The sequence below is a fragment of the Porites lutea genome, chromosome 9 (assembly GCF_958299795.1).
Source record: "Porites lutea chromosome 9, jaPorLute2.1, whole genome shotgun sequence".
In the NCBI taxonomy this organism is placed as follows: domain Eukaryota; kingdom Metazoa; phylum Cnidaria; class Anthozoa; order Scleractinia; family Poritidae; genus Porites; species Porites lutea.
In genome coordinates this window covers 19,529,056-19,556,312 of record NC_133209.1, presented here as the reverse complement: position 1 = coordinate 19,556,312, position 27,257 = coordinate 19,529,056, and the positions used below count along the sequence as shown (strand labels likewise).

At 38.3% G+C, this 27,257-nt stretch overlaps 2 protein-coding genes across 2 annotated transcripts; both read left to right on the top strand.

Annotated features, from left to right (window-relative positions):
- Positions 1–698: 698 nt before the first annotated feature.
- Positions 699–2,329, top strand: LOC140949013 (uncharacterized). Its single transcript, XM_073398269.1, has 2 exons — positions 699–743; positions 1,472–2,329. Exons 1-2 carry the CDS (start codon positions 699–701, stop codon positions 2,327–2,329), a joined length of 903 nt encoding a protein of 300 aa, XP_073254370.1.
- Positions 2,330–5,422: 3,093 nt separating this feature from the next.
- LOC140948363 (uncharacterized) lies at positions 5,423–15,344 on the top strand. Its single transcript, XM_073397599.1, has 9 exons — positions 5,423–5,527; positions 6,003–6,119; positions 6,459–6,549; positions 7,175–7,549; positions 8,463–8,585; positions 11,677–11,796; positions 12,729–12,863; positions 13,272–13,514; positions 14,909–15,344. The coding sequence occupies exons 1-9, from the start codon at positions 5,423–5,425 to the stop codon at positions 15,226–15,228; spliced, it is 1,629 nt and encodes a 542-aa protein (XP_073253700.1). The 3' UTR covers positions 15,229–15,344.
- The last annotated feature ends 11,913 nt before the right edge of the window (positions 15,345–27,257 follow it).

Below are 27,257 nucleotides of genomic sequence, written 5' to 3'. Positions count from 1 at the left end.
CTTCTTTTACTTCTTTGAGCGTGCCATTTAGCTCAAGTTCCCTTCAGTCTGTTCTTTGTCAGCCAGAAATACTTTCTTGCAAATGCGGGGAAATCAAATGGACAAATATCATTTGGCTCACCAAAAAGGTTAAAGAGAGTCATTACAGGCTTTCAAATGCACAATGACTTAAAACAAAGGGAAGGTGATAACGACTTTTCAAGTTACACAATACTCTTACGATACTCTCAATCATGGGTCATAATTCATGCAAATTGGCCGGGTAAATATGAAATTTTAAGAACCCAAAAAAGCCACTTTTCATTTTACCTTTATTCTGATCTGACATGATACAAGCAAGCGTTCTGCAATTTTAACATCATTTTCAAGAGAAGATCAAATACTGCAGTAGTGTCTGACATTGTTGCTGTTCTTGAGCATCACGAAATGGTCGGGGCATTGGTCAAAACATACCTTGCAGTGGCGGATCCAGACCTTTAGATAAGGGGGGTGGGGTGGTCATCCAGACCCTGAGATAAGGGGAGGGGGGCGGTCTTGAAAAAAAAATTTTGTTCGCCCCTTCGGGCCTCAGTTTGGTCTAAAAATAAGAGGAGGCCGGGCCCCACGGGCCCCTCCCCTGGATCCGCCACTGCGCATGCCTTGTACATGATTTCACGGTCGCCATTACTTCGTCCAAAACTGAAATCTTTCCAAAAGAAATGGAAGGTGGAGGTGGAGGAAAGTTGGCTTTCGTGTACATGTATGTTAATAAAATCATTTTTATTTGGTTATATAATAAATCCAAAAGTTGTAATTGATTTATTGTGTTGATATATAACCGCGAAGGTGTTGCGAAATTAAGATATCAGGGCGATTTCCTGAAAAAGAAATGTTCATAAATTTCTATCTCGTAACAATTCTGTTTTCTGAAGACACAAATGCCTAAGTCGACTTTGCCTTATGATTTTTGACTGCCATGTTTATTCAAATACATTAAACTGTACATTTTTCTCTGTAATCCGGTGAAATCAAAACAAAAAGCTGACTATTTCTTTTGTTTGGCTCTGACGGCGGGATATAGCCACTAGCATCATCAAAAAAGACAATGCTACTCAGATTTTGTAAAAAAGCATTCAAGGCTCTGATAGGCCTGTTATGAAGCCGAGCGGTTCACTCGAGAATTCGAATCCACAACACCTGCGTCTTTCTTATTTAGTTGAGTCGGGAATTCAAATGTGGTTGCCTGGCAACAACTCGAATAAGATTAATGTCCAGTGTGAATAGAACCCAGTGTGATAGTCGTCACGAGGGGAGAAAATCACCCACGTAAAGTCGAATCTGATTAAAATTGGACATGCTATTCCGAAGACGGCGGCATCAGAAAATGCACCGACTTGAAAGACCATTTCTACTGCATTATAAATAATATGCTTTTTTTTGACAATGCTTAAGGGTCCCGTGGACGATGGAAAAGGCCAATGCATAACTTTAGTTTCTGTCGTTAACAATCGTAGTCGGTCATGCACTGATGCTGATAATTTTGTGGAAAGATCCTTTCAAGCGGTTTCGAACACCACCTACGTTTTTGGTTTGCGGAATGGTATTGGCGAACTTTACTAGCGGGCTAAGTGCGGGCCCTCTTTTCTGCTATTATGTCATTTCTTCGTGTTCGGCACTGAGACCTCCGTATTTAGAACTGCTGTGGAACGTTGCCAGCTTTATGCTGTACTGGACAACAAGTGTGTCTTATTTTTCAATGCTCGGATTATCATTGTGCCAGTACATTGGGGTGAAGATACCTCACAAGCATTCCGGGTTAGTCACTAAAAAGACTACTGCTAGCTTCCTTGGAATTATTACTTTCATCTCATTTCTAATACCGGGTCTGCTTCCTCTTGGTTTTTCCCCAATCATAGTGGAAAAACTACAACTACACGTAACGTTTCAGCTGAGTACGTTTATCCTCTGTGCCTTATATGCAGCTCTCGGCGTGGAATATTTACAGCAGGTTAAACGAGCTAGGGAAAGCAGCAACAACGCAGTCAAAGGAATGACCTGCGTTCGTGTTAGAGACAGAAATTTCACTAGAGCCAATCTAATGTTGCTCGCTTGTGTTACACTTTTAAGCCTGCCGATAATGATAACATGGCATTTATCAATGTACGGAGAAAAATTATTCGCTTCCAAAACAGGCCAAATGGCATCTGGAGCTGTAACAATCACCTTATTCATGATGAAAATAACTCTTGACCCCTTTATATATTGCATGCGGCTAACGATATACCGCAAAGCGTTTAAACGCATTTTCAAGTGGAGAAATCGACAGGTTGCGCATGCCGGCTCCTCGTAAACAAGACGCAGTTACTGGAAAGACAGTCTATGGTTTTACAGACACTGGATCTTTCAAGCAGCAGTTTACTTATTTGTCCGAATAATATTTACCAACATCAAATATAACTCCTTCAATGACACATGGACATTTGAGTATGAACATCATCTAGGTATACGTAAAAGAAAAAAAAAACTTATTAAAAAGAAAGGGACGACATGTTTCCAAACATCAAAAGTATTAAACACGGAAACTCAAGTTGAGGATTTCCACTCATCCCCAGTAGTAATGGATGCCTTCAGCTAATGGACAGTCTTCGTAAAAGTAATTGCAAGAAAACCCATAAGCCTGGCCTCCATTTTTAATATGCTTACCATTAACTAAAAGTGGTAAAATTTGGACAAAATGCGGCAACGGAAACTAAATAAAAAAATGAACAAATACATATCAAATGTAGTTTAAATCATATCGTACTTTGACTTTGCGTGCCACATTGAATAAAGATCAATAAACGCAGTTGTTTAGACGAGCCGGACAAGGGCCGGATGTGTGGATTACAGTGATTTCCTTCTCAGTTTTGCATATTTTACGATTTTCTCATACGTACAAATCACTTCTTCAAATTTGTCATCTACAATTCATTGTCTCATGGTGGCGGTATTACGTTTACAACCTTTCTGGGATATGTCTAAGCAATATCGTAAAGGTATTGATTCACACTTATATTGAAAGAGTGCATGCTTTCATCAAGCTTGGTTTTATTTTACCTTATTGCCATTAAGATGAAATAAATTAACAGCGAGGAAAGAAATAAATTGAAATTTGAATATTAAATGCAATTTCTTGCTGGAAAATTTGCGCGAATGGGGCGCGCATGTTTGTTGCATTGACAACTGCCGAATGCTGAGAAAGAGGGCTCGCAGTATAAAAGATCTTAATTCTGTGGTCTAAGTCATTTGATAGTTTTTAGCTTAATTAACGTATATTATATTTAAAGCACTGAAAACGAGGGGACTTTCATTGCATTCTTAAGGTGACTCGACCCAGTTTTTTTGGGGGGGTACCATCCTACTTTGAAGCTGTCTGGTATCCCCACCTTTACTTTTATCATAAGTCTAACACATAGAATGGATAACATATAGATCAATCTACAATATAACATAAAATTTTTGGCGATCGGAGTAAATGTCACGTGGTTATAATGCCACGCCCCTTTGAGGTCTGAGTCGAAAATCTGCTGTTGCCGGCATTTTTTCGTCAAAATCTCTCGGCTACACATAGTGCGCATTAGTGCCTTGGGCTGAACAGAGTTTCACCAAAATCGCAAAGACCCAATTCGAGAAATTCAGCGGTTTCCAAATTTAGGTCATAATTTATGCGAAAATGATAAGCAAACTTTACACGGATTATATCTAATAAACTATGAGATTCATCTCTGTATTTTGGGCATCCTTATAACAGATGGGTCCTTGCAAGTCGGCAAAACAATTTAGGGCCTTGTAAATGCGTGCGATTTCGAGCAAAGCAAACATATAGAAATTATACTTTTCACTATTTGGTGACCTTTGTCAGCGTTTAAGAGTCAATCTCACGAAAAAAGCATTTTCTTAAAAATTCGTAGTTTTTTTTTTCCTTCAATTTTTTTCAGCGCCACAATTGATTAACTAACTACCCGGACTCTGAATTTCATGGTCATTGAAAAACTGTGACATTACCTTCTATAAGCCCAAACTTGAGTAAACATTGAAGATTTTTAGCGTTTTGGCTGAGTTTGTGTTTTGGGAGTTGTCTATTGTTTCTAGTCTGTCATTATACAGCATTCTTGTTCAGCACGCGACATTTAAACGTCCAGAAATTATAACCTTTTAGTCAGCCAAACCATGAGGCCCATAGCCAAGTGTCTGCTGAAAACAGATTAAGAAGCCACAATCTTTGAGCACGGAATAGGCTTTCTAAGACAAAATCACCTAAACTAAATACTTGCGAAGCTTTTTTTTTATGCTTAGTACCGTAATCTGGTAACACGAGCTCAACCACATACCTGAGTTTTGTATGTCAACGCTTTCGGTCAATCTCACAATATTACTTTCGCTGCAGTCACAAAACTTCCAAAAACCACTCTTAATATTTCCACATTTAACACGGGCGAATCATCGTCAAATTGCTCAAAAAAACTGTCGCATTCTGCACATAAATCGTCGATGGAAACTTTTCTCAACTCACACAGTCGATTTATTCAAGATCGTGGATGTAAACCAGCGGCTGAAAAGGAGACATGGAGCCCCCGCCTTCCAAACAATTTTTGACGAAGACGTCTTTGGCCTGGTCAGAGATAAGTAACAATTTCCATCTCGTCGAATAAATTTCACCCCTAGAACGTACTTTGTGAGGCCAAAGACTTTTTGCTGCCAACAACAAAGTTCGCAATATCCAATAATTTCTTCTCAAACTCGGGATCAGTCTTTCATCCGAGTAGCTAAATGAGACCGAATACGAGAAGACGTGGCAGACTTTGCCAATCGTGAGACTTGTTCCTTCCTAAGGCTTAATGATGCCTTCCGGAAAGCTTTGCTTAAGGCAGCACCAAAAAAAACTCTAAGAATGCCCACTAAGAGAGCCGTGTTCAGTCTAAAACGCGGGCTGATTTCAAACTGGCATACACAGCGAATTATATAGGAAGTTATGACAGGCGTTTTTTAAGGGGGGGGGGGGAGGTTGTAGGTTAATAGCCATTGAGAAACGCATGACAGTCTATCTAATGCAGCGTATTATTCAGCCAACAAATTCAACAATATGACGTTGTAATGACGTCAAATAATTTGATTGACGTCATTGTGTCAATCAAATTGTGCCTAGACGTTGGAAAATATTTTATTCTGTGTAATTTTGGTGGCATCACGAGGGGATTTAGAGGGGAGCCTCCAAAGCCAACCCATCCCGGTCGCAGGGAGCAAAAGAAAAAAGGTTCAATGATAAAATACGTGAGATGAGCTCTCGCAAGCATTGTGGATACAAGTTACAAATCGTTTTAGGGCACATAGCTCAATTATTTTTACACGGGATTTAGGTATGAGATAGCAATCCATTTTTGATTGCTGTCCCTCTTTTTAGAGGATGGCCTTTGAAACAATCCACAGGCCCCTTTTCGCTGAGAGCTATCACGTGGATTTTCCAAAAAACGATTCCGTTTCTACGAACTACAATGGTGCATTTTGCAAGGTAAGACGCAAGTCGCGAGAGGTCGACCTTCATCCCGCGCCTTATTAAATCCGACGAAGGACTTTTTTGAAAGTCTAATGGAACAGCAGAGAAAAGCGGCTATCAGATAAGTACATTTAGGAATTTTAAATCATCTTTACGGCTGTAAAACTCCAGATTTTATCCCAACTTAATAAATGGGAGTAAAAATGAAGGAAGTCGACCATGACTGATCTCACATCTAGTTGCCATATCATGTCATATGATCTTTCAAAAGAAAAGAGATGAGACCAAGAAATGAACTTGTGTTTTGAAAGTTCATCAAAGCCGTCAGAAAAATAATCTTGAACAAAGAAATGTTTTTCTTACTCAAAAATTACCTGTTCCTTCGAGTCAGCGAAGATAAATTCCAGCCACCTATAGTATCACCATTCATTGATCTAAAATGGACGGTCATTCAAATGCTATATCAACAGCCTTCTTTTTATGTCCTTAGGACGTCCCATTTGCAAAGAATTACGACAAAGAACCCATAGTATTAATAGCAGCCGGTCACAATTCAGAGGGCAACAATTTGAAGCCAATATACATGTCCGTGACCCCATGGATTGAGGTATTCTCAAATTATTTAACTAATATACAACGCTCTTTCTTCAAAATAAGTAAGATCAAGCTGACAACCCTGTAGGAAATGTGCAAATGAGCTAAATTACACCAAGGTCTGTTCATGCAGTCTCTTTATCAGTCATAGTCGCCCAGCGAAAAGTTTTATCTATTTGTCCATCTGTTATTCAAGGTCAGTTTCCCAAGTTCTTTTTTTTGTTGTTGTTTAGATAGGAATTCAAAATGACTCAGTTACAGGCGTTTAAGCGAACTTCTCTAAAAGTTGAGCTATTACTGTTTGTTCTTGTAAGCGAAATATATGATGCTAGATGATATGCTTATTTTACAGCACATCAAGACCAGCGAATTCCGCATTTGTCTCAAGGAGTTGTTCGCTGACCAGCATGATCCTGTGAATGTGTCCTATACAGTACTAGCAGGTGTGTTAGTAAATGATTAAAACAAATTTTCTTTGCAAAGACTTTCTCATGCCCAGCAAGCTTTGGTAGATGTCAAGTAAACTTAGAGACTCCTTGTTTCATATCTCCTTTAAGTAATCACCAGTGAATGTATTTTCTTAGTTCCTACTTACTACAAGCATCTGTTTCTATTTCCAAAAACTACTCGGTCAGCTAAGGCCTAAGCCAAACGTCGAAGTTTTCATGGAACGAACCAAACTCTAATTTGAATCGACCTAACTTAAGTTAACTTTATAGGACGCGTGGAATCAATCAACTTAATCAGATCAGTAATAAAATTATTTTCTCCCGAACGATTTTATATACATTATCGAACAATTTTTTTTAAATTTATTAGTTTAGTCCTCACATGTGAAGATCGACGTTTGTCCCGGGGACGATCTGCGGACGCTCTGTTTGTCTGAACGTGTTGGACGATCCAAACTCATTCAGACGAACTTACTGAGCCAGGCGTCGCTAACAACGTTTCATGAACTTAATTCACTAAGTTTAGTTCGTCTCATGAAAAGTTCGACGTTTGGCCTAGGCCTTTTTTTTTCTTTGTTACGCACTATTTACTTCACACAAAGTGTTTTGTATATTGCAGATGTATGTAAACCGGGCTGGTCATATTTTAATGGTATTTGTTACTCGACAAGCCATTCGTGCAAAAATTGGACTGAAGCTGAGAAAATCTGCCAAGCATACAGCGGCAACCTCATCACTGTGCGGAATCAAGAAGAAAACGTCTATATTCAGCATCGGCTGAATGGTGCCAAGGGCTGGATTGGGCTAAACGATAGGGCAATTGAGGGTACTTTCGACTGGGCAGATAATCAAACCAGTAACTTTTCATATTGGGCGAAGAACCAACCAAACAACTTCAACAATGAAGATTGCGTTCACACTTTAGGAGTCAGGCATAGTTTTATGTGGAATGATGTAAACTGTGGTACTTGCTATAACTACACCTGTTCAGAAGGTTTGTGGGTGACTTACCTCTTTTATATACCAACAGGCGTTACTATTATTATTATTATTATTATTATTATTATTATTATTATTATTATTATTATTATTATTATTATTATTATTATTACTATTATTATTAGTATTATTATTAGTTCCTATTCAAAAGCAATTTCCGATTTGCCCCAAGCCTTTTTCAAAAAGAGATTATAAAACTACTTCCTCCAGAAAGGGTTTACTCTTGACCTCATTTTGAAAGTGTGGGTTTTCAGAAATCGAACATGGTCTACTTTCACGTTTCCAGGCGTTAAGAGTTATTTTTATTTATTTCATTTGTATTTTCTCTCTTTCTTATTGCCAGAGAAGATCCTAGTTGACTTTCACCAATTTACACCTTGATAACCAATAGGCCATTTGTACGATGACGTCATTTTACTACTACCCAGAATCCTTCAGGGTATTGCTTCCTTATGAAAATTATGGCTTTTGTAATTTAAACCTCACCGGGATTAGCAAATTTAAATATGAAAGAAAAAACGAAATGAATTCTGGTCCTAGCAGTAAAAAAAGCGTCATCGTGCAAATGGCCCATTTCTCTGGCTTCTTAGCTCACAAAAAGTTTGAGTTTACTGTAAATCTGTTTGTTGCAGAAATAGTATAAATTAAAGGATTAGTCCAGAAAGAAAAATAGGCAGTACTCGTGCGAAAAAGGAAATTAGACGTCTCAAAAAGGATCCATAAGCTGGCGCTTTTAGCACTGCATTACCCCTTCATACACAACGGTTTTTGTGCTGATTGACTCATATGAGCAACGATTTTGAATTTTATTCTTTTGTTAAAAAAGTTGATTGACAATCGATCGTTTCATTATTTGTTTTGTAGGTTGACTGACTGAACGATTGTTTTGCATTCGTTTTTAAAATTAGATTTTTATGAATGTGGAGGAAACAATAACCATTGTCATCAGAACGCCATCTGCACAAACACTATTGGTTCCTATAGCTGCCAGTGCTCCGTAGGATATGCCGGTGATGGCTTGCTTTGCAAAGGTATTATGTCGAATCCCCAAGTTGTAGTTTTTCGTTTAATTCATGAAGCATAGTCATCAAAGAAACTCACCCAATGGTAAAGAGACATCTCTTGTGAGTTTAAGGCTAGCTTGCGGCGAACTTATTAGGTAGAAAAAGCATGCTTTTACCGTAAAATTGCTTGAAAATATATTTTTCAAATAACTCCTTAGAGGGGTTTAAATACGGAGCAGCGTATTATAGTAGTAAAAAAAGCGTTTAAAGATAGGCTGGCAAAAATTAGGAGGGAGATCTTCTGAGCAACTTTTTTTTTCCAGTTTCAGAGATGATAAAATTTGGACATTAACCTAATCTCTATGAACAACACTGAGCAATGAAGTTTATTAACTATCCTAATTTTATATTATAGAGGAATGCAGCCCATACTATAGTTTTAAATACAGCCCAAAAAGGGAATTAAAGTACGTACGTGGATTTCCATACAATTTCAAAATCTCAGCTCTCGTAGACTGCGTAGCTTTCCGCTCTGGTTACAACTTTCTTAACAAACCGGAGCAGGGACGCTTGTTAGATCTCGTTACGCGGGCTTAAACTTTCGGGGATTCATTATGACAGGCTTTCTTGTATATGTTGATTGGGCTAATATGCCAGAAGCTTTTTCTCAGCAACTTTTTTTTTCCAATTTCAGAGATGATAAAATTTGGACATTAATCTAATCTCTATGAACACTGAGTAATGAAGTTTATTAAGCACCATGGGTAAGAAAATTTGGTAATCTATGCATCCAAGAAATTTTGGTTCTGAGAAAATCGTCCATACTGGGTACGTCCGTACGTACGTCCACCCCTTCCATGTAAGCCGGGATGAAATTTTGCATTTCAAGCACCCCACGCGTTTCGGCGGTAAATCGCATAGCTTCCCGGCCTCTTGGAGATAAAAACATAAAAATTTTATAGCGGCTGTGAGAAAAAGGGGAAATGCTAGCTGCCACCAAGGTGAAAATTAGCGGCAGCGAAAAAAAAGTGAACAGGAACACATAAACATTTCCTCCATAAAACGCGTAACCAGGAAGTTTCTGCAAGTTTCACGTTGTAGTCGTTGCAAAACAACGGCAAAGAAATGTACAAAAAAGCGTGCAAAGTTGTTTTTTGCTAATTAGAAACAAAAATGTGCTGCACTTGCAGAGTCTTTTTTTGCTAAGTAGACCTACTGATTTTTTTTGGCTGTTTTCGTTGCCTTCGCCTTTTGCCGTTACACGATTCTATACATTTTGTTTAGTAAACTATAGATATTAACGAGTGCCTCGCTTTTAGCCCTGGCTAAATCTTTTTATTAAAAACTGAATCCTTTGATAATGCAATTCTAGAGTTTTGATTGGCTTAGCCATTATGGTATATGAGCCATTATACCATGCTCTCCATATATGGTCGGTGTACGCGTCAGTTTAAAATTGGAAGCTAGCTGAGATTTTTTTTCCGCGAAGGATAGAATGGTGCCCGAAGCAAATCGTTTTCATTCATTTCTTAGAATACTAGAAAATGCAATTTCATCGGGAAAATAACAAAGAAACAAAAAAGCCACAAGAGCTTGTTTGAAAGTTTAACGAAAACACATGAAAATTCATGGAACTAAAGTACCTTGACCAGCTACGAAAGAAGACAAGTGTTGTTTCTTCACTCGCCGATAGATAACTGCGGCTTGTTTATCCGACATGAAGAATATAAATCACAAGCAACCAGAATACAGGCTATGCAGCCATTCACTACAGCAATCGAGCGTCAGTATAGCTTCTTTTTCTCGTTCAGCAAAACCAGCTGGTGGCTTCAAACAACTTCATAACAAGTGACCGAGGTAATAGTTTTTCTCCGTTGTTCTTACTTTTGTAACTGCACCGAAAATCCAAATTCACAGTAATTTCGACGGCTGTTACTTAAAAATTCTTTTTTTCACATTATCTGCCAGGTTTTTTTTAGCTGTCCTGCTGTTTAAATTCCTAAAATTTCGATGAGTTTTTAAAAGTGTTCATCGCCACAATGTTTTGATTTTTCATTCATCCAGTCCAGGCGAGTCCGTTCGCGGGTTGACAGTTTTGATAGACGTGTGACATGTGAATAGCGGAAGTCTCTTGTCTTTTTCGGTTTGTTCTAACAAAATTAAGTCGGGGAGATTCAACGAGATTTTGTGGGCGTTTTTAATAAAACAATTATTCCACTCGCGCTTGCTGGATATGAGATGATTATAGCCAAAGAGGCGCGTAGCGCCGAGTTGGCTATTTACCATTTCATATCTAACGCGCCCTCGTGGAATAATTGTTAAATACTAGGAGTAATCGGAGCTTAGAAGAGTGCGTTTGATATGTTTCTAAGGCGTACAGGTAGGGTGGATGGTTATTGCGATAGATTATAAGCGAAAAGCCCAGTTTCCATATGATCGCTACGATCGCTGCGATCGCTGAGAAAAAAAAGTTCAGCGATCATATGGAAACCACTCTCCAGCGATCGCAGCGACAACGATCGCTGAGATAGAACTTTTTATATCTCAGCGATTGTTGTCGCACCCAATAATGCACAGAACACCCAACACAAATTAGGGGTTGCGTTCTCGTACCTCAAACGCAATTACTGATTTGCAAGTGACGTCACGGCGGCCATGTTGGTGATCAAGAACAAAAACATTTCTCTCCTCTGGGAACTAAACTCTATTTTCATGTAAATTCCTCCAAAAGAAAATTATATTGTTTGACCCCCAAAATGGCCGCCTTATCAAGCGGTTGCAAACCAAAAATTAGTTCATTGGTATACAGACCATACTATAGTTTTGAATACAGCCCCAAAAGGGAACTAATTAAAGGAGGAACGGTTGTTGATTTCCCTGCAATTTTAAAATCTAAGCTCTCGTAGACTGGGTATAGCTTTCCGCTCTGGTTACAACTTTCTCAACAAACCCGAGCGGGAACGCTTGTTAGATGTTGTTACGCAGGCTAAAGCTTTCGGGGATTCATTATGAGAGGTTTTCTTTTATGCTGATGGGGCTAATATGCCAGAAGCTTCAAAATCCCATGGTACTTTGAATTCCTTGAAACCTTCGTAGAAAGTAATTTTTTTTGCCTCAGATATCGACGAATGTTCTTCAGGTCACCAGTGTGACAGCAGTGCGACATGTTATAATACTGATGGATCCTACACGTGCACATGTAACAGCGGCTTCACGGGGGATGGGCGAACCTGTCGAGGTACAAGCCTTTGAACAAATACTGAATACTATAAACGACAGCTCTGTAAAGCTTTTTGATAAATTAGGTTAGCTGCCAATAGGTGACATCATACGTATAAAGAAACTTCTCATTCTACATAAAGTGAATCAAGATCGTTGTCCTGATTATTGCACGTCCTATTTCAAACATGTCCGTTCTTCACATGCTCATAGTACTAGATCCGCCATCAATTACAACGTTCTGCCACCTCTCTGTTAAAAAAACTCAGGACTTAGCATAGGAAGTTCGCTAGTGCTTGAGTTTTATAGAATTAGTTAGGTCACTCGTATATAGAGATATAGTTTCCCACGCAATGTTCGGAAAAGTTTACCAATTAAGACAACGCCTCGTTAGCATATTTGAAGGTTTGCAGATCATTTTCAGACATTTATTGAAGTTGTAGACTTTTTATTTATTTGATATTTTTTCATAACTAATTCCTGTTGTGTGGCGGGCCATTATAAAAACTACCCGGTAAACGGTAATGTTTCTATCCTCGCTGTTCTTCTTGTTCTACTTGGTCTTCTTGCTCTTCTTCTACTGATGTCGTTTAAGTAACAAAAAAAGAACTGCGGTGATAACCATAAGGAAATTTAAACGGAAGAAAAAAGGCTTTAACTTGGCGTTTCGTATGTTCCAAACCTACATCTTCGGCGGCGGCCTGTACCCCCCTCCTTAATTTTAGGCTAAACGGAAGCCTGAAGGGTTGTCATGAGTAAAATCATTTTCTCGGCCGAGCCCTCTGATCTGAATTCGCCACTACTTACATGCACAGAATTGAAAGCCATCTCTTCTCAATGGTCTACTACTGTACTTGTTAGGTCTTGAAAATTTCACTCCTGTGACTATGACATTCGTTGAAAAAAAAGAAGGTCCAGCTTAAAACAAATAAAAGTCTTCTTATCTTCCAGATGTTGATGAATGCTCGCTCAACGCTCATGACTGTGACTCCAATGCAATCTGCACTAACACAGAAGGGTCATTTACTTGCAAGTGCGACGTGAATGCGAATTACATTGGTGACGGGAAAACATGCACTCCTCATCGTAAGCTGAATTATATGCTTTACTTCAGTTTCTTCTATTCGTTTTACCACTCTGACAATTTTCAACTTCTATTTTGTGGAAAAAGCTGTCCACCAATATTTATGTCGCCAAATAGCAACCCCTCGCCTGCCTGTCAATCATCTTGATTATGCTCTTGTCCAAGAGTATACTCTTCATGATATTTCAAATACACCGAAAGCGAGATTTGCTTGTTTATTTTTTTGGTTGCTTCTGACTTTCTTGAGTACTTTAATTTTGAGTGTATTTTAGGCTAACCCCGCCGATATTTTTAATTCGTCAACTGTTTTTTTTAGGTATAGCAAATGCTGGAGTCGTTGTCAGTTTCCGAAATACAGCATCTTTTACAGTGTAAAAGGATGAATTTCTGGTTTACTTTCTTCTTACCAGGTGGCCTCGATGACTCCGTTATTTTAGCGAATGATGCCAGCAAGATATCGCAGTTAAATACCTGGCTTCTTCCGCACTTGCAAAGTCCAGACAGAAGTTATTGGCAACTGTGTTATAGAGCCTCTAATCATGGCTGGAGCTCACAGACCTTTCACAGCTATTGCGATAACAAAGGACCCACTGTAACAATTGTTAGGGTCGGAATCTATATTTTTGGAGGCTACAGCGACAAGTCATGGAAGTGTAAGTCTGTGAAATAGCTAAGATACGAAGAAGGTATCGACTAGTTGAACTGGATTAAAACCGCGGGTTGTTAACCCCAAATGTCACAGGAAGGAGAGATGGGGCCTTTAAAATTTTCACAAGTAGTTCAAAACAACTCTAGTCTTAAGTAGATTGTTATTAATCACTAGCAATACTGCTAGTTGGAGAGGATTGTGTGGTAAGAGTTTAATCAAATACTCGCAACCTGACAATCTTATCCAAAGTCACAACATTGCTGAAGCATGAACTGCATTCTAAAAATTTGCCATCGTTATTATTGAGAAAAAATTTTGACAACCAGTAGTTTTGATTGGCACAATCTGGCACATTTTCCATGCATTATCGGTGATGACAACTGTTTTAGCCACTGGCTCCTCCTTGTACAACGGCTTGGCCGTGCGTTTTCTTGTACGATCGGGGATTAGACGTATCCAGATCTAGAAAAATAAATGTTTGTTCAGCTTAAAACGCTTCGAACATGCCACCAAAAAACTGTGCTGAGTCCTGGGGCTGCTGTATTTACAATTTATTTATTTATTTATTTATTTTTAACAAGCGCGTTTGAGGTGGGGTATGGGGCTTAGTGGAGAAGGTCGGGCTTAATACTGCTGTACTGCAGCTGGTTCTACCAGGTCTTTTTCTTGAAATCTGAGAGGTGTGGACCGCCGTTTCTTTTAAATTTCTAATGGAAAAGCCCTGGGGACGAAGTTGGTGGCAACTTGTGATGCTCCAATTCATGAGGATTTGAGCGTGATTTATGTGGTATTTCACACATTATATACAACCTCCCTGCGCTCAGTATTTACTAACCCACCCCGTTTCCTAAAAATACACCATTTTATAGCTGTGGGCTTAGTATCCTAGACTTTGAGTGAGTGCAAGACTGAGGTTGACCATGATAGATAGATAGTTAGATAGTTTAATTACCAATACTTTGCAGCCCAAAGGCTGAATTGCGTATTTACAAATGATGCAATTGATAAAATGTGTATATAAAACTAATTACAGTAAATAAAAAAGTGTGAAAATGTGATAAAAAGTTTAAAAATCTACGTATAGGATCTAATAATAAAACTATTCCTAAAACGATCGGTCTTGCATTTAGGTACAATGAAGCACCTGTTGCACCTTACGAGCATAACAATGTTTTGATACAAAGCTCTTTTGTTTTCTTATGGAAATTATACTTAAAAAGTACTAGTTAGAATTAAAAAAAAAAAACACGATTTACATATTAAGAAAGCAGAAATGGTTGTATCAAAGCAAGGTCCACTCCAGCCTCGTTTCCATCCATAATTGTAAAATGGTCTATTGAACTCGACTGAGTTACACTGAATCTCTACTTGTTTGTGTTCTGTTTTTTGTCTCTTCAGGGTCTGCTGGTTATCAATATTCGACAAATACCTTTTTGTACTCACTGAAAAACTACAAAGGGTATGGATACTTCAAACAGGACATAACCAACGGCTACAATAGCGAAGCCACTTACAGCTATTATAATTATGGTCCAACCTTTGGTGGGGGCCATGATATGTATATTGCGGACAATGCGGGAGGAAATACCTATTCTCAGTTTAACTGTAACTCGTACCGCAGCGGTCCCCATTGTGACAATTATCTCTGGGTTGGATCACGATACGGGAATAATTTCCGCCCAGATGAGTTGGAGGTTTATAATGAAGTGCTTGCTTGAAACCGGGCGGCAACATAAAACAAAGAAAGCATAAAAAACAAACAAACAAACAGCAACAACAACAATCACAACAAAAACATCAACAAACCAACAAAAATAAGTCACAGCAACAAAAACAGATAAATAATCAGCTCTCCGCCTTTTACTATACCTTTGCTGAGAAAGAAAGCTACCATCTCTTTCATGATATTTTCAAAGTAACGCTACTCATGACAAAAAAGGTGATTAGCAAGTAACGTGTACAAATTATTATATTTGGAGCTTTTGCATTATCAATAGCAGAAGTTTCAACAACAAAATGAGGTGTTAAAGCACCAACAGCGGTTAACCATAGCACTGCTAGCTTTGTCCTTATGATGGGCCAGAAGGTATTTTTGTTGGTAGCGTAGTTCCATCTTAGGAATCGATAGGAATTTGCTATAAGGGAGTGTTTTCGGTTGTTAGAACTTATCCCTGTAGGTATTCTTAGGAATCTTGAAGGCCACCTTGTACAACAGTAGCTAGTAGAGCCCCTTTATTGTTCTGGCGTTCCTATATTTTATGACTCTCCTTAGGGACCAATTTAACTGCACCGGGGTTTAACAAATAACGGCAAGTTAAGTGGAGGTTTTAGTAATTTAGTAGCTCGACAGAAAATTCAAGTCTGACGTATTCATGTGGGTATACCCACATGAATTTGTCAGAAGTTATTTCCAATACGTATTGCATTGTTTTCTATTTTATGCCGATAGTCCCTTCCAAAACGATTAAACACAGATAGATAGGCACAGGTAAGCTATAAATTAACGCTTGTAGATAGCTATAAAGAGTTTGCCTTCCCAGTAAAATATCCTTGTTTTCTCTTACTGAGCGCAGATCAGTATTTTTCTCAGTATGACGCTCTCGACTAGCTCTCTCTTTAATATAGATCCTTTTGTTTGCAAGCTTGGCCACTTTACCCTTCTATGAGATTGAAGCTATTCAGTAATGCTGTTTTATGCTATTATTATTTTTGTTTTTACCTTTTTAAAGCAGCCAATGTTGTTATGGGCAATGTCATTTATTCTTCATTTAAATGCCAAGAAATAGAACTGAATTGTCTTAGCAAAGTAAAGAGCCTCTATGAGCATAGATGAGTATGGTGTTCAATCCCCGCCGAAACCGAAACTCAACTTGAGTAGCTAACATTAAGTTATAACCCCCAACTTTCAACTTCACGTTTCAACATTCAACAAGTTGATAATTCAACTAACTACCGACATTTAACATGATCACTCGTTCTTGAAAATTAAGCGCGCAGCACTCTACTTCTATACCCAACATGCATGTAAGTTGACTGCAACCAACATTCAACTTGAGAAACCAAAAACCAACAACTTTGCAATTCAGTTCAGTATTCGGTACTCGGGGTTATATATAAGTCTGATCATCTTTTTTGATAGTCCGATGTTAAAAAGATATTAAACTCGTATCAGACGCAATGGGTAGTGAATAATTGCCGTCACGGATTAAACCTCATCGTTGCAAAATCTTGACCTCGTTGCACGGACAGCGTTGTCCGCCAAAATGTATCTTAGTCAAAGGCTGACTTAACAGGCCAACCACAGGGGTTTGTTGTTTCCAGTCTCCGGTCTCCCTGTTCCCTCCTTTTGCACAACCTAGATAGCGGCATCTGTTGCCAGCCACTGTGGAAAAGATATTTAGAGGAACGTTTTCATTAGGTACTCCTAAATCAATATGAGCAACAAGGAGCTCAACAACGATAAAGACTGTTGATAGTGTTATTAAAAAAGCTAATTCAAAAGTTATAATCAAGGGAGGAACTACGAGCTCCAGTCCAACAGGTAGAACAGGTCCAAAGCCTCACATTATCCTTAGAAAACAAGCTGAAGTTTTAAAATTATTGCTTTAAGAGCAATCAAGACTGAGACACATCGCAATTCTCCATAGTTGATGTAGCTTCAGTTTAAGCTGCAATCCATTCTTCGAGATCTGATCACTATTCGTGACAATTTTTCATCCTGTTAAAAACGCTAACGTGCTGGGCCCAGCGTGACAGAACATTGCAGGAAACCTTCACATTTATGGACAAAAATAAAATCGTTTATAATTTTTCAGATCCAGGAGGCACTTTGGAGAAACTTAAACAACCTAAAACCATCATTTAGCCGCATAAAGAGCTTTACATTTCAAAGGGAGAACGCTCTTGCATCAGAGGGCAAATAGTGCCGACCAGAAACAATAATAAACCGCAGAAAATCAACATGCGTGCCACGATCTCTCAGTATGAAATACAAGTGGCAAAAATCACATTTTCTGAGTCAAGACCTTTTTCCTTCAGAGCATAATATACCCGCCAGAGAAAACATTCATTGGAACAAGCAGTATTTTGGCACGAGGTAAAAGTCGTGTGTTGTCTACCGACCCCCTTTTTACACTAAGGGAGAAGGGGTACTGTTACGTCAGCGTTTGACATAAGATACATCTGGGCGGACATTTTACGCTGTCTGTACAAAGAAGTTGAGATTTCGCTACGATGATGTTGACAATTATGATGATGATGACAATTATTCTCGCCGTGACATACGACCCATCGCGTCTGATACGAGTTCAATATCTTTTTAACATCAGATTATGAAAAGAGATGGCCAGATTTATATACTGACACCGAGCACTGAATACTGAATTTGTTTTTTCTTTTTTTTTTTTTACTTTTCAAACTTTTATGAAATACTCCACAGCGTTAAAATACTAACGTTACATGACATTGCATGATATTACGTTACAATAAATTACAAATACATTACATCACATTACACTATAAACTTTAACGGTAAAGTAACTATACAAAAAATGAATAATTACAGACGACACTAGGGTACAGAGTCCAAAGGCAGAGCCCACTTCTTATTAAATTTGTCCATTTTATTAGTTTTAACACATACCGTAAACTGCCGCTTATAAGCCCCCTCGGTTATAGGCCCACCTACATGCAAACAAAACTGAAAAAAATACATCCGATTATAAGCCCATCCGGATATAAGCCCCCCTCCAGTTTTTGTTTTTGATTTTTTTTTAATTTAACTGACTTCAATTTATTGCTGCCTTTTTAAGGCTTCAATTGTAAGAGTAATAAATTTAAATCATACGTCGATCAACAGTGCTTTTGCTCATTTCGAAACGTTTTTTTTTTCGTCCGCTTATAAGCCCATCCGGATATAAGCCCCCCCGTTTATAAGCCCACCTAAAACCCCTTACGAACTTTGTATAAGCCCAGGGCTTATAAGCGGCAGTTTACGGTACGTACTTTTCTGTTTCATACTTAATTTTAACCTTGGATGAAAAGGCAGTTATGACTGGAAGAGTCTGATTTCTTCTACAACCCCATAAGGATAGTTTACAGAGTTTAGCGATCAGTATCAAATAATTCAGTAATGGGCAATTTGTATATAGTATTCCTGTAATAACGTCTTGTAATGTCAGACAGACGAATTCTCTTGTCAATGTGTAATAGTAATCTTGAAATTCCTTCCAAAACTGCTTGGTGTGTCTGCTGCATTCGAAAAAGATGTGGTAAAGGGATTCCTAATCTGTTTTGCATAGTGAACATTTATCATCTTGAGTATAACCTATTTTGCATAACTTCTTATTGGTAAATAAAATTGAATTAAGGACTTTGTACTGAAAAGCTTTTAGATAAGGTTCAAAGGGTACCTCATATGTGGAAGAAGGAATACTTTTTTCAGCTGGTCTTGCGTTAGATAGCCTGCGAGCAAGTTCTCCTATTTGGGCAAGCGAAGGGAGCCTCGCGAGAACGCGCGAGCGAGGGGCCTCCCAAATAGGAGAGCTTGCTCGCAGGCTATGCGTTAGATTGAAATCTTGACACAAGTGTCTGGAGTTTTTTGGACACTGAGCAATTATTCTTTTAATTAGCATGTAGTAATCTTTAGATTTCTTTTCTAATATATCAAATTCTTTGTTATCGATTGTCAATATTAAGCTTATTTCTGAGCAAAGACAATTGCTATGATGTTTCGGAATAGAGTGACTAATGTGTGCTAATTTTATTCGAAACAATAGTAAAAGAATTTGTGGTGTCTAATTCAAACAAAAGACGAAAATGACATCTTGTTCAAAAAGTTTTTTTTTTATAGAACACAGGCTTGTTATCAACACGTATCTCTTTGTTATTCCACAAAATATATTGACATTCCCTTCTACTATCGAAAACACTACGAAACTCGGACCACCATTGAAGTAACTCCGAATAGAATTTACAGGAAATATGTATCTCTCTAATGTCATAATTACAATGAAATAAAAAGAGGCCCCCAAAATGAATACTGAAATTGCAAAGTTGGTTTTTGGTTTTTCAAGTTGAATGTTGGTTACTCAGCTTACATGTTGTGTGTACAATTAGAATGCTGCGCGCTCAATTTTCAAGAACGAGTGATCATGTTACACTGTAATAGTGCGGCTCATAAACACAACGTATTTCCTATGCATTTTTAAAAAAAAATAATCTTGAGCCTGCGATCGTTTGAAAACTAGTAACTTGTCAGCGGATAACTTCAAAAATACTTCACCTCGATGGATCAAACCTGAGCCCGCGATACGATCAGGTGATACTGGTCAGTGGATACCCTGTTTTGACAGCTGTCAATTGATCACAACATGGATGTGCAATATCAGGTTGCCTGATATCCTGGGCTCTCAAACTAGCTAGAAAGTGTGAGATTAAACATTGGTTTCCCTGTGGTGCGGACCGAGGCTCGGGCGGTCGGTCGGTGTACGGTCACGTGATTACCCATTCCTCTCAATAATATTTCGAGACACGTAAAAGGCCATTTGCACGATGGCGTTATTTTACTACTACGACCAGAATCCTTTTCGTTTCGTTTCATATTTAAATTTGGTCATCCCAGTGAGGTTTGAAAAACAAAAGCCCTCATTTGCACAAGAAAGCAAAACCCTGAAGGATTCTGGTCGTAATAGTAAAATGATGTCATAGTGCAAATGGCCTATTGGAAGATTTTTTCAATGTACCATGGACCTTAGGTTTTCAATGATTTGTAATCCAATAAAGCCTTGTTTTGAAGTCTACGGTTGTAAAGCGTGGTTTTCTTCTCTTTCTTCGGTGGAGATTTGCTATTACTGGGTCTAATCGGTGGGTAGATATACTTGCACACTCTTTAGAGCTCTCAGCTTTCCCAGTTTATCAAAGTCGCTTGTAAGACAAAAGTGGCGTAGAAAAATGAGCAGCTAAAGTTGTCCGGCGCAAAGAGATATGAGAGGGGAAAACAGGCTTAAGACGAAGTCAAAGACTGGTCATTTCGATTTGGCACGACCCTAGACCAGTCGCAACAAAAATGCAGATTTTCTTGAGCCGAAATTCGTATCCGCTTACGGACTTTGAACAGAGCGACAATTGGGCACTTACACGAAGGGGGCAAGAACAAAATTTCCCACCCCCGGTGCACCCCCAGTGGTCTTATTGCCTAGTCTTTACCTCGGTTTTCGAGTAACGCCTGGACGATATTTTGTAAAAGGGCGACCAACGATGATCAAGTGTGAGCGTATTTAAAGCAAGAAATTGATGGCAGGCTCCATAAACATTCTCTTTTCGCCTCTTTAGAGAGTTTTAAAATCTGGCCATGTGAACTGGAAAACCGAACGAGGATTTTATCGCCTGAACGGGCTGCGCGTCGACATTTTGGAGAGAAACAGTGGAATGTGCCAACTAGGTAAGTGGTCATATTTTGGCGTAAAGAGAAGAAAATTCTTTCTCGATCTCTTTCTCTCTTATAGCAAATTGTTTACTACTAAATGAGTTTAAGTATATACGTTGTCGAAAATTTCGATATAGCGAACTGAATTTCAAGGTCGGTCAGTATAAAAATGTAGACCGCAAACTTTAGGCAGGATAAAAAAAAAGGCAGTTGTATTGAAGGTAGTACCCTGGTCCCAGAGGTTTTCCTTGAAATTTTCTTCGTGAAAGAGAGAGCGAGCAGTGAAGCGGCGACAATGTGTCGCGAGGCGGCGAGGAGAGAGAGAGAAAAACCTCTTGTTACCTTACCTTACTTTAATGCAGATGACAGGGTTAGGATCTGACCCTCCGGCACTGATTGGTTGATATTTTTAGAAACATGCAAATCAATTTGGTTGGTTCGGTTGACTGTAACTACTGAGGGGATGCTGAGGATATTTCTCACCTCATTTCTTTTGGTAAATTTTGCCTCCCTCTACCAGGGAGGAGAATTGTTTGTGAAATAAGTTAAAACTGCAAGCGGTGACAGGCCGCACATCTTCACTAGCCTGAAACCTTTGAATACCTTTTACATATTGCCTCAGTGAGGAGAACTCTTTCAGGGATTTTACACTTTAAAAACAAATGATGATTTAGCTGGGGAGCAATGGTGGTGTAGTAGTAAGAACACTCCCCTCCCACCAGTGTGGCCCGGGTGCAATTCCCAGGTCTGATGCCATATGTGGGTTGAGTTTGTTGTTGGTTCTCTCCCTTGCTCCAAGAGGTTTTTCTCCGGGTACTCCAGTTTTCCCTTCTCCTCAAAAACCAACATGTCCAAATTCCAATTCGACCAGGAATCAGGTAGATGAAGAACCACTATGTGGATGCGCTACCTCCAAATCATTATTTATTTTATTTATTTATTTTATATTTTGAGGTTTACACGATCTCAGAGTACAATGTGCAATGAGTAGCTCTACTCAGCATGCATCCTTTAAATATATCCAGAACTGACACTGGTTTTGGGTATTTATCACGTCTTTGGTAGAAGCATGATTTAAATACCTTATGATGCTGTGTCCTCTGAATGTCAGTTTATAACCCAATCGCTTCAATGTGAATGTTACTTCTGCTATCTTCTGAAAGGCTTTAGCCTCTCAGACGAAGCGGTTGATACACGACATCCGGGGAATCTTTTGTGTAGCACTTCTGTCATTTCCTGGGCATTCAGTACTCTGTCAACTGAATTCTTAGGGCCTTGTTACATTTTTCCCAGAATTTTTCCAATTGCTCTAACACCCTAGAAAATTGCAAAACTTCTCATTGCACTTCTTGCAGATTATCTGCGATATCAGATGACAGAACTGTTATTTTTTCCAAGAACGTTGATCTTAGATCGGCCACTGGTTTTAAAATCAATTCTGCAAATCCTGCAGAAGTCATTGGGAACAGTGCTGGTTTCTTTTAGCGGAGTTTTTATTCCTGGACTCTTGCAAGGAAACACTGCTGTAAAATACCCGGCAAATTCTGTGCCTGACCCCGATTAACGCTATCAACAAGATCAAGTGACATCTTATCACTCTTCACCACCCGAGTGGAGATGGATTGTTGATACAATATTAATTTCCCCGGGTCAACTCCTGTTCACATGTTTGCTAAATTGCCATATTTGGTCACTTTTGTTATTAGCAGTTTGACGCATTTACAGCTGTCATCAGCATGAAAGTGAGATTCGAGGCCAAGGCAAAAAACCAGAGGTTTTTTCTCTCTCTCCTCTCCTCTTCGCAACTCATTGTCGCCGCTTCACGGCTCGCTCTCTCTTTCACCAAGAAAAATTTCAAGAAAATTAATCTCTAGGATCAGGGTACGAACTAAGGTAGGTGTTCAAATTTCTCTTCCTTTCTCTTTTTGTTTTTAGGTGATAAATTTTCAACTATGGTTTGCCCCTAAGCACAGCTGATTCAGCTGAGTTTCGCATCTCAGTGAATAGTAGTAGCCTGTTAGTAGTAACAGGCCTCTGTCTTCCATTTCCTACACTAACACTGATAATTCAACAGTCTGCACTTTAATGCCCAATGGCTAGGAGTGTACAGTGAAATCCGTCTTATGCATCAGTCAATTCCAATTTTATTGAGTTAATCAATGTCTTTGAGGATGTTGAGACACTAGGATATGATGATAATTTCTGAAAAGGATATTTTCATCAAATTTTATGTTTGCTTGATATTCATTTTTCTTTGTGGACAAAGATGCTTAAGGTAACCTTGTATTTGCCAACTTCTGTGTTAATGTATGTATTCTATACATAATGTTTTTTTTTTTTCTTTAATCAAGCAAAATCGAAACAATGGCCTCAGTTGCTTGGTTTGGCTCTGACAGTGGAGTAAAGGCATTAGATTTTATTTTCTTAGAGAAAAGACAATGCGATGCTGACTTCATGTAATAAACCATGCTTTTAGCAAAAAAACAATTCTTTCTGGGAAAATGATATTAGCAGGACGTGAAAGAGCATATTAAAATTATGTGACCTGTAAAGCTTCAGCTGAGTATTTCAAAAGTGGTGACTTCAGTAGTCACCGACAGTTAGATGGATTTGCCTGCATCGGGACAACTGTTGCTACTCAGTCACAGTGAAGTGTTTTTCCATACAAATCCTTGTAAGTTTTTAATTTTTTTTACTCTCATAAAACCTTTCCCTTATGCATTATAGGCCTAAAATTTTCTTAAGTCCATAAAAGAAGAGCCCTCTAAAGCCTCTAATTTTGTTTTTTTTTGTTGTTGTTTTTTAAGTCGTTTCGTAAAAATATAACCTCACGAACTGGTGACAGCAGTATTTGGAGCAAAGCTTCTTACAAATCCCCGCCTTTTCCCAGGTTGGCAGAGGTGGGGTTTACATTACCTCCTGCATACCAGGTTATCAATAACAAATTGACTTTTATGTTTTTTTTAATCAAATTTGAAGATGCAAGAGAATACAACCTTTGTCACATTCTTTGCTCTTGTGTGACTGCAGCTGAAAGTTGGTTTGAGGACAATACAGCTGTAGTCTGGTTTACCCAATTCTATTTTTGTGTTTAAGTGAAAGCCAACTACCAATGTACAAATGTACTTCACTCTCAGTCTGTTGCCATAGCATGTGTTTAAGTGAAAGCCAACTACCAAGATGAATGTATTTCACTCTCAGTCTGTTGCCATAACATGATTAATTTAAGGAACCAGCAGGCTCACATACAAATCCCCAAGCAAAACCCCTAGCCCAAGGACTGATAAACAAAACATGAAAACTTCTCAATCCTCCACCCCACTGGAGAAGCAATCTCTCTCAAATGATCACTCTTCATTTCCCCAGTAAATCCTACCTTGTCCACCCAAGAAGGAAGGGAGAGGAAGAGGGGGTCCATTGACTCCTGCATTTAATATGCCAACATCTCAATGTAATTATTTTCCTTTTACTTCTCAGCTACGCTCTATAGTAATTAAACGAAAACCAAAATAGCAAAACACTAAGGAAAAAAAAGAACATTGGAGACCGATTATTTTCTTCAGGGAGATTTGCGTAGAAAGCTTAAGAGGTGAATGGCCCTTAAACTCGCTTCAGAGCATAGATACCGAGAGAAGGTCATCTTATCTTTCATAATCTGACCTCGATTATTTAAAGGGGTTCTAATTCACCTGAACAAAAAGAATGTTTCCACGTTTTGATTTAATTTTGAATCCTGGTTACAGTGTGTCTATTTTCTTAACAATCAGTTGAAGTGCGCCACATGTTAGCATGTAACTCTAACCTAACTCTAATCTTATAATCTGCAAGGGGTATATCCCATCATTGCAGATGTGCAGATGTGCATGTGCTTATGTTAAAAATACAATTATGGTGCCAATATTAAGTTAAAAAAAACTCCTGGTGGTCAGCGTTTTTAAAGATGACACATGACAGCCTTATTGAAAGCCTCTGTACTGACTGCTTTTCAATAACACTATTTGGTAAGGAGTTCCAGTCTTTGATTGTACGTGCAATAAAATTGTGTTGGTATTTGTTTGTTTTAGTACCAACTTGAATGAATTTCTTAAGGTGGAATTGCCTAGTGTCCTGTCGCCTGTCAAGTAATATATTGGGGTGGAAATTGTATAGTTGATAGACCAGAAACTACTTTAAACATTATTGTAAATCGTGCCACTTTCCTTCTTTTCTCGAGTGTTGGCCATTTCAAATCATTCAGAATTTTCGTGACAGTTCCGGGAGTGATGCTTTATTCATTTGTAACAAAACGTGCCACTCGTCTCTGCACACTCTCAATATTGAATGTGCGGGTCCCATGTACAACATCCATACTCAAGCCATGACGTCAGTTTAAGTTCCTTGAAGCTCGTCAGACAAGTGCTAAGACAGTTTGAAGTATTATTACCTCCGCAGGTATAGTTATCTAAATCAAAAGTTGTTAGCGGAGGAACACTTTCACTAAGAAGTGGCGGTGTATTCAGATTGTTATGAAGAATCGATTTATAGTGAATGCGCATTTAGCAAAAGACACTTGAACAGGGACTGACTTTTTTTGTTGTTTTCATAAGATTTGCGTTAAGCACAGTAGCTGTAATGGGAGGTCTAAGAGGTGACTGTCCCTTAACCTCGCTTTAGAAAAGATTCACTTTTCACGAAATCTGTCCTGGATTTTGTAAAGAGATTTAAGTGTCTAAACTAAAAAGGAAGCACAGAGAAAGGTGTCCACTTCTTTCCCATTTGAATCCTGGTTTAACGGTGTGTCTATTTTCGTAGATAGAAGTTGTCGTGCGCCGTGATGTGTACATGAAATTCTAAGAACAAACCTGACATCAACTCATCAACTTACTTTTCTTAAACCTCTTTAGAGATAACTTTCAATTTTACGTATTTGGAACTCCCAGCAGGTCTAGCATTTTAAACTAAAACTGTGTAGGTTCCCTAAAAAAAGACAATGCATTCAGTAGAACCAGTTTATGGGTGGCCATATACTGTACACTGTAGATGAGACAGATCGTTTCTTTCTGAAGATTTGCGTGAAGCTGAGAAGCTGTATAGGGATTTTTTAAGAGGTTACATCTCTATTAACCCTAGTTGAGCAAAGAAATTGCAATGCCTGTAGAAGATTCTTTTTTCTTTTTCTTTTTTTTTTTTACGAAACCTCTCCTTTATTATCTTAATGGGTTTAAATAGTCCTAAACCCAAAAAAAGAGGATTGTTACAGGAAGTTTTCCACATTTTATTTTCTATCATGAAGTTGGATTTTTGTTACACGGCGTCTGCTGTCTTAACTCAAAAAATACTAACGTCAGGTCAGTTTGACGTCCTTGAACCTTAGGCTAAAACGTTCCAACAATTTTACGTATTGTGAATTCCCGGCAAAAGTAGTTATTTAAAACAAACCTAAGGTGAAAGTAAAAGTGCATTCAGTAGCACCAATTTATAGTGTATCTGCATTCAATAAATAAAACTGTAACTGAGACTTGATGGTTTTTTTTCGTAAGATAATTATTATTGTAAGTTTTAAGAGGTTGGTCTAGCCTTTAACCTCGCTTTAGCGCGGGAATAAACATATGCCCGAGAAGATCGTTTCGCGAAATCTGTCCTCTTGATTATTTAGAATACGTTTAAGTGTTCCTGAACAATAAGCAATAGTCAGGAAGTTTTCTCTCTTTTTTTTTTCTTTTTTCACAAATTTACAGTGTTTATGTTGTAGTCATTTTTTATCTCAGGTACTTTTTATTTTTCGTTTGTTTCAACTTCATTAGGCTACATTACCATACCCCAAAACAAAAGAAAAATATAAATTACGTGAGATGAAAATTAACTAAACATATACTCAACACAAAGAAACCATAGAGCAATTGTTTCGTAAGGGAGATTTGCTTTAAGAACAGAATCTGTTTTCAAGTTTAAAGAGGTTGGAATGTTTTTCACAAAATCTGACTTTAAAGGTTACTGTACAAAAAAAAAAAAAAAGAGAGAGAAGAAAGAGTTTTGGCATATATTTTTTCTATTATCATTTTAACTTTCTTAGAACTTTTTTTATTTTCAGATCAGAAATTTTGTTCATTTTTTTCTTTTCTTCTTCTTTTCTTTTTTCGGTACTCAATCACACGCATTGTACCAAGTTGAAAACGTCTTGAAATTGCTCAGGGAAAGTACACGTTCCCTTCGTTTTATTATTTTAAGTAAAAGGAATAAGTCGGAGATTAGATTGTTTATTTTATATACTGAGAAGCTCTTTGTCGTAAATAGTGAGCTTACGGGGAACAATCTCTAAAAATTCTATTGTTATTTTCTCCT